Source organism: Microcebus murinus, chromosome 27, assembly GCF_040939455.1.
Source record: "Microcebus murinus isolate Inina chromosome 27, M.murinus_Inina_mat1.0, whole genome shotgun sequence".
Taxonomy (NCBI): domain Eukaryota; kingdom Metazoa; phylum Chordata; class Mammalia; order Primates; family Cheirogaleidae; genus Microcebus; species Microcebus murinus.
Window position 1 is genome coordinate 19,119,144 of NC_134130.1, and position 12,719 is coordinate 19,131,862.

General features: G+C 38.4%; 1 protein-coding gene across 1 annotated transcript in view; it reads left to right on the top strand.

Moving 5' to 3' along the window:
- The window catches only part of TACR3 (tachykinin receptor 3), an 82,725-nt gene that overhangs the window by 42,023 nt on the left and 27,983 nt on the right, over positions 1-12,719 (top strand). The window contains exons 6-7 of the mRNA XM_020284483.2: positions 1,432-1,620; positions 3,483-3,633. Of these exons, the coding sequence (XP_020140072.2) occupies positions 1,432-1,620; positions 3,483-3,633 (340 nt within the window). The remainder of the gene's footprint in view (positions 1-1,431; positions 1,621-3,482; positions 3,634-12,719) is intronic.

A 12,719-nucleotide genomic window follows, 5' to 3' on the forward strand; every position in this document is an offset into this window, starting at 1 on the left:
AGATCTCTAGAACTTATTCATCTTGCATGACTTACACTTTATATTCATTGGCTCCTGGAAACCACTATTCTATTCTCTACTTCTATGAGTTTGACTATTTTAGATCCCTCATTTATGTGGTATGCAGCTAAGTGGAATAAGCCCGTAACAAATGGACAAATATGATTCTTTTTTATATCTAAGGTTCATGTTTACCTATTAGCTCTTATACACAATGAATTAACAATATTTTCTTTAGGTAGATCATGAGTAAATTTATTATTAAGAATAGCATATGGATAATTTCCAATTATCTACTGAAGATTTTATTCTGCCTAAAAGTTACAAAAACAAAGAGTGATAAATTGATAAAATATTCTTATTTGAAATATTTATCCTTAAGGTTAAAATGTTTTTGGCTTAAGTAATATTTATTCTTGATGGAAGTATTGCCTTTGAAAATTTTGCATAAATCAAAATATATTCTGCAAACATTAAATGGCCAAAAGTAAAATTGAAACAATGTAAATATTTTGTTTTATTGGTACATATTATTTTTAGCTGTGAACATTAGCCAGAATTTGACAACTAGCCATATTATATCCTATTAAAACTGAAAATTACTTCTTCCAGATATATTTTTTCCACCTTTCCCATATTTATAGAGTTACCAACTTCCCAAAAGTTGTACTCTAAAAGTCGTATGTAAGAATGCTTTTTAAGGATTAAAATAATATATATTCCCATTACAGCTATATTATGCATAGTTATATAGAAAACACCAGGAAGATTTTCATGATGTAGTATCAATCCAGTATGGAGGATAACAGGAACACATAGCCTCAGTTATACTAATTTATTCATTCTTATCTAAATCTTGAACTTGTCTCTTGCTGCTTTAAAATGGATATGTTGACCATATCTTTCATAGTGGTTTCTCATCTTTGTCAGTTATGTAGGTATTATCCACATTATTTCTCCAGAATTTTCTTTTAAAAAGTTAAACATACAGAAGAGAAATGAAGGTTTTGAGTCATGGAGCCAGTATTTTTAAGCACTTATTAAGTGTCTTTCCAATTCAATTCAGCAGTCATTTATGAATTCTGGTGTGTTAGGCACAGCACTAAATAATCAATACCTTTCACTTACATTATTTGTATTGATCCTTACTTTACCCCAAGAGGTGTGTGCTCTTATTTCAATTTTAAAAATAATGAAGCTGAGTTTCAAAAAGGTTAAACAAATGTCATAGTAGGATTCGAACCTAGATCTGCCTGATTCCTTAGACTATGCTATAATTATCATTCTATGCTTCCTCTATAAACAAAATCCTTATCAACTTGTTTACCAAAAGAGCAATAACTGTGGCCATTGAAATGCCTTTAAAATTCCATGTTAAACTCTGTTAATAAGAAAACCAACGAAATGATTTTTTTGTTTATTTTTATATAGGTACATGGCCATTATTGATCCTTTGAAACCCAGACTGTCTGCTACAGCTACCAAGATTGTCATTGGAAGTATTTGGATCCTTGCATTTCTACTTGCCTTCCCTCAATGTCTCTACTCCAAAATCAAAGTCATGCCAGGCCGTACTCTTTGCTATGTGCAATGGCCAGAAGGTCCCAAACAACATTTTACGTAAGTTATTTCTCTATAATGATTTCAACTTCAATTTATTAAGCAATTAGGAAACTACAGATTAGGAGCACTAATCAAGCAAATAAGACACAGACATTTCTTTCAGTGCTCACGCATTAGCTGGCAAAAGAAACACATAAAAATACTATAATACAGTATGAGAGGGTCAATAAGTTTGTATAAGTTACAGAAGTTTTTAATTGGAAATATGAGGACTTTATATGAGGTGGCATTAGAGAGTTTCCTGAAGGAAGTGATAAAAAGATGAAAGCCATGTACCAAGCAAACAAGGTTTTTATTGATTGATAAATGAGTGAGAAGGAAGAAACCAAAGCCCCAAAGTGTTGATTGCTCCTTGAAGAAACCTGGATGAAGAGAAGGAGTATCCTGGTAGGTTCTTTAATTTTATTTTGGTTTGATGTGGTTTGTGTTCCTTTGTTTCAGCATTGAAAACCCAGAACACTAGGTTGAAAAGGAAACAGGAGTGCTATGTGATAGAATTTGCTGTTTCATATTTTGGACCCACCTTAAAAAGAACAAAGGAAGATAAAAAGTATAATTGTGTAATTGATTGCATTTCTTAAAATCCTGATCATTTAAGTTTTATTTCAATAAAATGCTTTTTTCCCTTTTTTAGCAACAAATTTTTCCCTCTAAAACTAACAAATTCCTTGCTGGATTTGGTGCACAATGTACACTATTCAGGTGATAGGTGCACTAAAAGCCTAGACTTCTCACTATAAAATTCATCCATGTACAAATAATTTGTACCCTCTAAACTCCCTAAATAAAATTTTAAAAATATAAAATGGTGCAAATAATGGTCATATTTTAAAGCAGTCATTTTATCTAACTACCCAGAGTCCAGATTTTGTGAGAAAAATGTGAAGGAGCACTTATTCTAGGGAAATTAAGCAGTTGTTATTAAATTGAGTATTGTATTCTATCCATTATTAGTAGTAAATCTTAGTTGTATGATAGTGTTGTCATCCTCAAATTATTTGTTGACCAAATTACTTCCCCTTGAATTTAAATCCATTCTTAGTAAACTACCAGGAAACAGGAAGGCAAAGAGGTTTAAGTTCACCTTACAAAAGAACACCACTATTGGGAAGACTAGTATAGCAAGCTAACATTTTAAAGCCTTCCTGAAACAACAGAATCCACACACAAGTTTGTAAAATTCTATTTGGGCTATTATATTATGATTTACCCTCCCTTCCCTTTCTAATTGCATTCTTATAATTTTGATTGCAAGCTATGAAATCCTAGAATTTAACTTGATAATTTAAAGTAACATGCCTTTGGTGTGACTAACAGTTCTACAAGTTTTTTACTCAGGTAATGATGCTATGGAATGCAGCGTGACTTTGGGAAGATACGTAAATGTCTTTACTTGATTTTATAAAATCACAATCAAGTAACTTGTGGATCCAATATGGCTCAGAGTATCTACCTATGTTTTTTTCCCATTTGGATGAAAAACAATTTATTTCAAATATATCTGACGTTGCAGGGATGTGTAGAACAGTCCTACACGGAGAAAATATGTTACTCGTTCTGCCTCTTCCCTTTGGGCGCCGTCCTCAACCTCTAGGCAGGGAGAATATGTGCAGTTTAAATGCAGCTCAACTACTATGTTCACACACAAAGTAAAGATTAACAAGGACCAACTGGCAGCATTTGGAACATGACTGTAGGTGATAACAGCATGATTCACTGATGGATTTGTGAATTAAGAGCATAGAGATAACGTGTAAATAATCTTCAGCAGTTTTAATCATGGTTTAAAGCTGAAATTCAAAGCCCCACACGCATCAGTCCAACAGGTTCTTCAGTGACTGTTTTCTTGTTTCTTCCAGGTACCACGTCGTGGTCATCATACTGGTGTACTGCTTCCCATTGCTGGTCATGGGTGTCACATACACCATTGTCAGCGTCACTCTCTGGGGAGGGGAAATCCCAGGGGATACCTGTGACAAGTATCAAGAGCAGCTCAAAGCCAAAAGAAAGGTACTGTCCGTGTGATCTACCTGGCCTGTGTATCAGAGAGGGAAACGACCTAGCCATGGCGCTTTAATATAATATGACTTAATCTTCTACTATTTTCATGTCTTCTTTGTTTTTCAAGTTCTTTTCTTTTACTTTTTTTCTTCTCTAAACAACTGTCCATAGACCATATCAATATCAATCTGTGATGAAAAACTTACTTCCTTACAGCAAGGCTTGTGTTTTATCACCTTTCGCAGAGTATTCTTAGTTACTCTGCCTGAAATTGCTGAAATTTCACTTTAAGTGGAATTCCAGTTGACTGTACTTCTGCAACTCTGGCTATCTTTGTCCTTTATTAAACAGAATGACTCTAATATACTCCATAATCTGCCCGAAGCATCTTTTATCCTAGGAATGACATATCTCCTGGAAATGCTATTTTTCCTTAATATGCATAGATCCTTCTTCCATCCCCTCCTGCTATCTCTCTCCCCTCTTCCCTCTCCCTCCTCCTCTCTCTTTCTGTTCTTCCCTCTGATAAACTATCATGTATATCTGATGAAAAAACAAGAATTATATTAATGCTCTTCTACGATTTATTGGGTGACATGAAAAAGACTATTTCTGGCCGGGCGCGGTGGCTCACGCCTGTAATCCTAGCTCTCTGGGAGGCCGAGGCGGGCGGATTGCTCAAGGTCAGGAGTTCGAAACCAGCCTGAGCAAGAGCGAGACCCCGTCTCTACTATAAATAGAAAGAAATTAATTGGCCTATATATATATATAAAATTAGCCGGGCATGGTGGCTTGTGCCTGTAGTCCCAGCTACTTGGGAGGCTGAGGCAGAAGGATTGCTTGAGCCCAGGAGATTGAGGTTGCTGTGAGCTAGGCTGACGTCACGGCACTCACTCTAGCCTGGGCAACAAGCGAGACTCTGTCTCAAAAAAAAAAAAAAAAAAAAAAAGAAAAAGACTATTTCTGACTAATTTATATTAAATAAAAAACTCTAAAAATATTATACTGACATTTTGCTAGAATGATTTTTATTATGATTTTTTTCTAATTATCATTATGTGACTCAATGAGTGAGATTTTTCATAAATTTGTAGAGTTAAAAGGAATCTTATTTCTTCATGGGCATGAAGGAATCTAAATTAAAAAAAAAAAAAAAAGAAAAAAAAAGGAATCTTATTTCATCCTCTTCTCTCCAGTTGATGTGTACCTAATGCATCTTTGAGTGGTTTTTCCAAGGAAAACTCAGCCCTACTGATTATGTTAATCATTACTATTCATTTATGATCATTTTATTTATATGTAGAACTACTACCAACCAAATAGACAGTTCCTTTAAAAGTAACTCAATCTTAAAACTACTTACCTACAAGCATTGACTTAACCATGATTAATCAGGTTTAAAAAGAAAATGTAGAAAGTGGATTCCATTTTAACTGTGTTGTTTCTCTGATACTGACAACAGTAGACAAAACTTATGTTTGGTTAATATTTATCATGATCTCTACTATTTGAAAACAAAAAGTAAGCATGATCTTTTCCACATCAGTTTATCATTTTGGGTTATATACAAATATGTCTAAATTGTATACATAATTTCACTTTATTTTTCTTTCAAAAACCCTAAGACCATTAAAAACAATGTGCACAAACTAGTAAACTATGCTTTTAGTACTTAAAACAGAATCCTAAAATGAGGAGACCTTCAATAACATGGTCATCTTTTATGAACAGTTTCTGTCTCCCCTGTGTAATTTCAACCCTCCTTTTTTTTAACATCTTTCTCATATTGCAAGACATTCTCTTCCTGAGATAATTTCTTATACCTGTGTTTGGGATATCATCACACTAAATAACTGATGTGATGTTCAACCTAGTTCAGAATAATTGCTGTCCTTTTATTACCTAGTTTCCTGTCTTATTTTTCTTTCTTAATGGCTTAGTTATCTTTCTTTTCTTTTACATTTTCCCTGTTCACTGCTAGACAAATTAAAATAAGCCCAGTAACTGCAGATATTATAGATTATAGTTCTTTATACTTCATATACATGTGAAGTTTTTCTAGGAAGAAATAAAAATTTAATCTGAGTGCTCCTTTTATTTATTTTTTTATTTTGGTATATTATGGGGTACAGATTTTAAGGTTTTAATAAATGCCCATTCCCCCGCTCCCCCCACAAGTCTGAGTCTCCAGCATGACCATATGTATATACCCGCCCCTCTCCACCCTCCCCCCTGCCCAGTACCCTATGTGTCCACTTAGGTACTGCTCAGTTAATACCAATTTGCTGGTGAGTATCTGTGGTGGTTGTTTTTCCATTCTTGGGATACTTCACTTAGTAGTATGGGTTCCAGCTATAACCAGGAAAATCTAAGATGTGCTATATCCCCGTTGTTTTCTAGAACTGAATAGTACTCCATGGTATACATATACCACATTTTATTAATCCATTCTTGGATTGATGGGCACTTGGGCTGTTTCCACAGCCTTGCAATTATGGATTGTGCTGCTATAAACATTCGAATGCAGCTGTCTTTTTTGTAGAGTGTCATTGGATTTTTTGGGTAGATGCCCAGCAATGGGATTGCTAGATCAAATGGTAGATTCACTTGTATCGCTTTAAGGTATCTCCATATTGCTATCCACAGAGGTTGAACTAGTTTGCAGTCCCACCAGCAGTGTAGGAGTGTTCCTCTCTCTCCGCATCCACACCAGCATTTATTGTTTGGAGACTTTTTGATAAAGGCCATTCTCACTGGAGTTAAGCGATATCTCATTGTGGTTTTGATTTGCATTTCCCTGGTGATTAGAGATGTTGAGCATTTTTTCATATGTTTGTTGGCCATTCTTCTGTCTTCTTTAGAAAAATTTCTGTTCAAGTCCTTTGCCCACTTTTTAATGGGGTTATTTGATTTTTTCTTGCTGATTTTCATGAGTTCTAAGTATATTCTAGTTATCAGCCCCTTATCGGATGCATAGGATGCAAAAATTTTCTCCCATTCTGTAGGTTGTCTGTTTACTTTCATGACTATTGCTTTGGCTGTGCAGAAGCTTTGTAGTTTGATCATGTCCCATTTATTTATTTTTGTTGCCGCTGTGATTGCCTTTGGGGACTTCTTCATAAACTCTTTGCCCAGGCCGATGTCTAGGAGAGTGTTTCCAACTTTTTCCTCTAGAGTTCTAATAGTTTCATATCTTAGGTTTAAGTCTGTTATCCAGCGTGAGTTGGTTTTTGTGAGAGGTGAAAGGTGTGGGTCCTGTTTTAGCCTTCTACAGGTGGCTATCCAGTTTTCCCAGCACCATTTATTGAAAAGGGATTCTTTTCCCCAGCGTATGTTTTTGTCTGCTTTGTCAAAGATTAGATGGCTATATGAGGATGGTTTTATATCAGGATTCTCACATCAGTTCCACTGGTCAATATTGCTATTTTTGTGCCAATACCATATTGATTTAATTACTACAGTTTTGTAGTATAGTTTGATATCTGGCATATTAATGCCTCCCATTTTGTTTTTGTTGCCTAGAATTGCTCTTGATATTTGGGGTATTCTTTGGCTCCATACGAAGCGTAAAATTATTTTTTCTATATCTGTGAAGAATGCTGATGGGATTTTAATAGGTATTGCATTGAATCTGTAGATCAGTTTGGGTAGTATAGACATTTTGATGATGTTGAGTCTGCCGATCCACGAGCATGGTATGGATTTCCATCTGTTTACATCCTCTGCTATTTCCTTACTCAGTGTTTCATAGTTCTCCCTGTAGAGGTCTTTTACCTCCTTGGTTAAGTAAATTCCTAGGTACTTCAATTTCTTTGTTGCTATTGTGAAGAGAATTGAGTCTTTGATTTGGTTCTCAATTTGATTGTTGTTGGTGTATATGAATGCCTCTGATTTCTGTGTATTGATTTTGTATCCTGAGACTTTACTAAATTCATTTATCACTTCCAGGAGTTTCTTGGTTGAATCTTTGGGGTTTTCTAGATATAGCATATCATCAGCAAACAGTGAAAGTTTGATCTCTTCTGACCCTATTCCGATACCTTTAATTCCATTTTCCTGTCTGATTGCTGTAGCCAGGACTTGCAGCACTATGTTGAATAGAAGTGGAGATAGTGGACAGCCTTGTCTGGTTCCAGTTCTAAGTGGGAATGATTTCAGTATTTCCCCATTCAGTATGATGTTGGCTATGGGTCTGTCATGTCCCTTGTATGCCTATTTTCTTAAGTGTTCGTATCATGAAAGGGTGTTGAATTTTGTCAAAAGCTTTTTCTGCATCTATTGAAAAAATCATGTGGTCTTTGTTTTTGCTTCTGTTTATGTGGTGAATTGCATTTATAGATTTATGTATGTTGAACCATCCCTGCATCCCTGGGATGAAGCCCACTTGGTCGTGGTGGATTATTTTTTTTGATAAGCATGTGGATTCAGTTAGCTAAGATTTTGTTGAAACTTTTTGCATCTCTATTACTTAGGCATATTGATCTGTAGTTTTCTTTTGTTGCATCCTTTCCTGGTTTTGGTATCAGAGTAACATTCGCTTCATAAAAGGTGTCGGGGAGGGTTCTGTTCTTCTCGATGTTGTGGAATAGTTTCTGCAAGATAGGTACTAGTTCTTCTTTGTAAGTGTGGTAAAATCGGGTGAGAAACCATCTGGATCAGGACTTTTCTTTCTAGGGAGATTTTTAATTGCTGTTTCTATTTCAGCTCTTGAGATTGTTCTGTTCAGGAAATCTATTTCTTCCTGGTTGAGCCTAGGGAGGCTATGTGTTTCTAGAAATTTGTCCATTTCCTCCACATTTTCCAGTTTGTGTCCATAAAGATTTTTGTAGTACTCATAAATTGTATCTTGTATCTCTTTGGGATCAGTTGTGATATCTCCTTTTTTGTTCCTGAGGGAGCTTATTAGGGATTTCTCTTTTATGCTTTTCGTTAGCTTAGCCAATGGTGTGCAATTTTGTTTATTTTTTCAAAGAACCAACTTTTTGTTTTATTAATCTCCTGAATAGCTTCCCTGTTTTCAATTTCGTTTAGTTCTGATTTGATATTGTTGATTTCACTTCTTCTGCTGGGTTTGGGGTTGGTCTGTATTTCTTTTTCCAGCTCTTTGAGTCGTTTCGTTAAATTGTCTATTTGTGATCTTTTTGACTTTTGGTTATAGGCATTTATGGAGACAAACTTTCCTCTCAGAACTGCTTTAGCTGTGTCCCAGAACATTTGATAACTTGTCTCTCCATTGTCATTTTCTTCATAGAATTTTTTTATTTCCATCTTGATTTCTTCATTTATGAAGTAATCATTTAGTAGGAGGTTGCTTAATTTCCACGTCTTTGTGTAGAAATGTGAGTTTCTGTTACAGTTGATTTCTACCTTTATTCCACTGTGATCTGAGAAGGTACATGGAATGATTTGTATTTTTTCAAATTTCTTGAGATTTACTTTATGTCCTAGGACATGGTCAGTCCTAGAAAATGTCCCAGAAGCTGATGAGAAGAACGTACATTCAGTGGATTTTGGGTAGAATGTCCTGCAAATGTCGGTCAGACCCAATTGTTCCAGAGCATTGTTTAAGTCCATTATTTCTTTATTAATTTTCTGTTTTGAGGATCTGTCTGGTATTATCAGTGGGGTGTTGAACTCCGGTGATTATGGAGTTGCTATTAATCAATTTGCTTAGATCCAGTAAGGTTTTCTTTATAAAACTGGGTGCACCTAACTTGAGTGCATATATATTTAAAATTGTTATCTCTTCTTGTTGAAGTGTGCCCTTCACCATTACATAATGACCCTCTTTGTCTTTCACTACTTTTGTTGATTTAAAAACTAAATCGTCTGAAATTAGAACTGCCACAGCAGCCTTCTTTTGACTTCCACTTGCCTGGAATACTGATCTCCACTCTTTTACTTTTAGTCTATGTGCATCCATGCAGGTTAGATGTGTTTCCTGAAGACAGCATATACTTGGCCTGTATTTTCTTATCCATTCAGCCAGCCTATGTCTCTTGAGTGGAGAGTTTAAGCCATTCACATTTATTGAGAGAACTGATAGGTAAGGTAGATTACTGTTCATTCTGTTGGGTTGGATGTTGTTGCTTTGATTTGTCTATTGAACCACTGTATTATCTGGCCTTTAATCTTTGGGTTTTGTTTGTTTTTATATTTGTGAGTTTTTATTATGGTGTTCTGTGTGTAACACTGTTTTGAGTACTTCTTGTAGGGCTGGTCTTGTCTTGGTGAATTCTCTGAGACTTTGCTTGTCTGAGACTGTCTATTTCTCCTTCATATATGAAGCTTAGTTTTGCAGGGAATAAGATTCTAGGCTGGGCATTGTTTTGTTTCAGAAGAGTGAGAATGGGGTTCCAGTCTCTCCTTGCTTGTAAAGTCTCATTAGAGAAGTCTGGTGTTATTCGAATTGGCTTTCCCTTGTATGTTACTTGCTTCTTTCGTCTTACAGCTCTTAGAAGGGCCTCTTTAGTTGATATTTTGGTCAGTCTGATGACTGCATGTCTTGACGTCTTCCTGTTTGCATTGAATCTCCCAGGGGTCCTCTGAGCTTCTTGAACTTGTATATCGAGATTTTGAGCAAGGCCTGGGAAATTTTCCTCTATTATATCTTCAAATAGCTTGTCCAACCCTTGAGTGTTTTCTTCTTCTCCTTCTTTTCACCCTATGAACCTCACATAGGTTTCTTCACATAATCCCACATCTCTTGTAGGTTTGCTCTTTGCTCTTGTTTCTCTGCTCTATCTCTGTGACTGTTTTATTTAGTTGGAGGGTGTTATATTCAATCTCTGAAATTCTTTCTTTTGTTTGATCTACCATGTTCTTGAGATTTTTTACTGTATTTGTAGTTCCCTGAATTGATTCTTCATTTCCAGGTGTTTGGTTAAACTTTTCTTCATTGTGTCTATTTCTTTAGTGAACTTTTGTTCTAGGTCCTGGAGGTATTTTTGTGGTTTCTTTGTGTTGGTTATTGAGTTGTTCTTCCAGGTCGTTGAATTTTCTGATGATCCACATTCCACATTCCTCTTCTGTCATTTTGGTTGCCTGATTTTGGTTGGTGTCTTTTTCTAAGGGACTAGTGTTCCTTTTTGGGGTTGTGTTTTCTGTTTGGTTCTTCATATTTCCAGAGTTCCTTCGCTGATTTCTTCCCATGTCGATCAGTTGTTGTTTCTTTCCTTTAGGTTTTTGTTTGGTTATTCACACGCCTTGTTGAGTTTCTGAGCTGTTAGGTGGTGTCTGTGGGTGAGATTCGACCACTCCCTGTATAATGAGTCAGTAGGTGCCGTGAAAAGGGTTTGCAGGATGCCGTCCCTGTCAGTAGGTGGCGCTTGCTTGGAGGAACAGGCTAACCTGTTGTTTTTGTTTTCTGTTATCAGCTCTTGTTCCTATAGAGAGGCACTCTAGTGCCTCAGGTGGTGGGTGGGGCCCTGGGGCTTCCAGGTGTGTCCTTTTCTCCCCCTCAGTGAGGGCTGGTCTGAGAGTGAGTCTGGGTGGAGCTGGGTTGGGTAAGCCTGCCCTCAGGCACCACCAATGCCGTTAGCAGGGGTCAAATTTCTGTTTTCTGCTTCTAGGCAAATCTGTCAGGGCGGGGCTGGAATGGCCAGTCAGAGAGTCTGTGTGTGGGGGTGGGGCTGTGTGAGACCCACAGTCTCGAGCGGGCCTGGCGTCTTTCCAGCCTCCTCAACTCCGCAGCTACTCCTCGGCCTCTGCCAGCAGGCCAGACCACACGCCACCAGGCCTCCCCGGACTGTGAAACCAGTGGGGAGGTTCCCTGCGCAAAAACGCCACCTGGGTTGGGCACCCGGCCTTTCTTTTGGATGAAGGTTGCCCTCTAGGACGCTGATCTGCCCCTGAAGGCACACACAGCTCAGTAGGCTGTTCACGTATATCCCTTCTGTGGCCCAGGCAATGCGAGACTCAGTGCACGGGATCTGGTCTGCAGGTCTGACCTCTGGGCCCCAGAGTTCAAACTATATTCCCATCAGGGAGAGGAGTGCCAGTCCCAATTCACCCACAGGGAGCCCAAGCTGGGTCTATGTCTCTCAGCCTCAGGGTCTGCCCCATTCTCCTGGGATCACCGTGCCAGCAGCATCTGGGAGGGCTGGTGGGGAGGGAGCTCACACACTGATTTCCCCTTAGTCAGCTGTAGCGTCCCCAAAGGGAAGGTCCCGTTCCCTGGAGGTGTCTCCGGCTGGTGGCTGTATTGTCTCTCTGGGCAGCCGAGGGTAGGGTTGGTCGAGGGAAGATGGAGGCAATATGGTGCCTGCTGCACAGCCCGGGTCTGTGCACACAGAGGTGCCCCGAGGGATTTGGGAGCCTGGTGCCATGTCCGCTACAGGCTCACCGCTAGCTGGCGGCGGCCGTCTCTGGGTTGGTGTCTGCAGGTCTCTCCACCCGCTGGGGAGCCCACCAGCAGTCCCAGATGCAGGGGAGGGGAAAGGTGGCACATCCACCTACCCTTCCTGGTGGTCTCCGGGCTGCTCCGGTGGTCTCAGCTTCCAGTTCTCCTCTGCAATCTCGTCCCATGGATTCTCCCGGGGTCTCAGGTACCCCTCCTTCTGGCCCTTGTCTGCTGTATGCTCATCTTCTTGCTTCTTTTTTCTAATTTCTGCTAGAATCTGTCTTTTCTGCAGAGACACTCTGTCTGGCGGTGTTTATCGTCCGCCATCTTGATCCTCCCGCCTTTTATTTTTTAATATGGAATTTCGAGGGAACAAAGCAAGAGGGTTTTTTTTGTTTGTTTGTTTTCTTTGCTGCTATATGACAGATGAGAGTGAGGCATAATTGTTCCCTTTTGATTTCATTACTGTACAGTTTCAAAGTGGAAATATCAACTCAAACTGGGAGTGTGACTATTCTAGAATATTTCAAAAAACGAAGACATTTAAAATGCCACTCCAGGCCGGGCGCGGTGGCTCATGCCTGTAATCCTAGCACTTTGGGAGGCTGATGTGGGCGGATTGCTCAAGGTCAGGGGTTCGAAACCAGCCTGAGTGAGACCCCGTCTCTACCAAAAATAGAAATAAATTAATTGACCAACTAAAAATATATATACAAAAAAAATTAGCTGGGCGTGGTGGCGCATGCCTGTATTC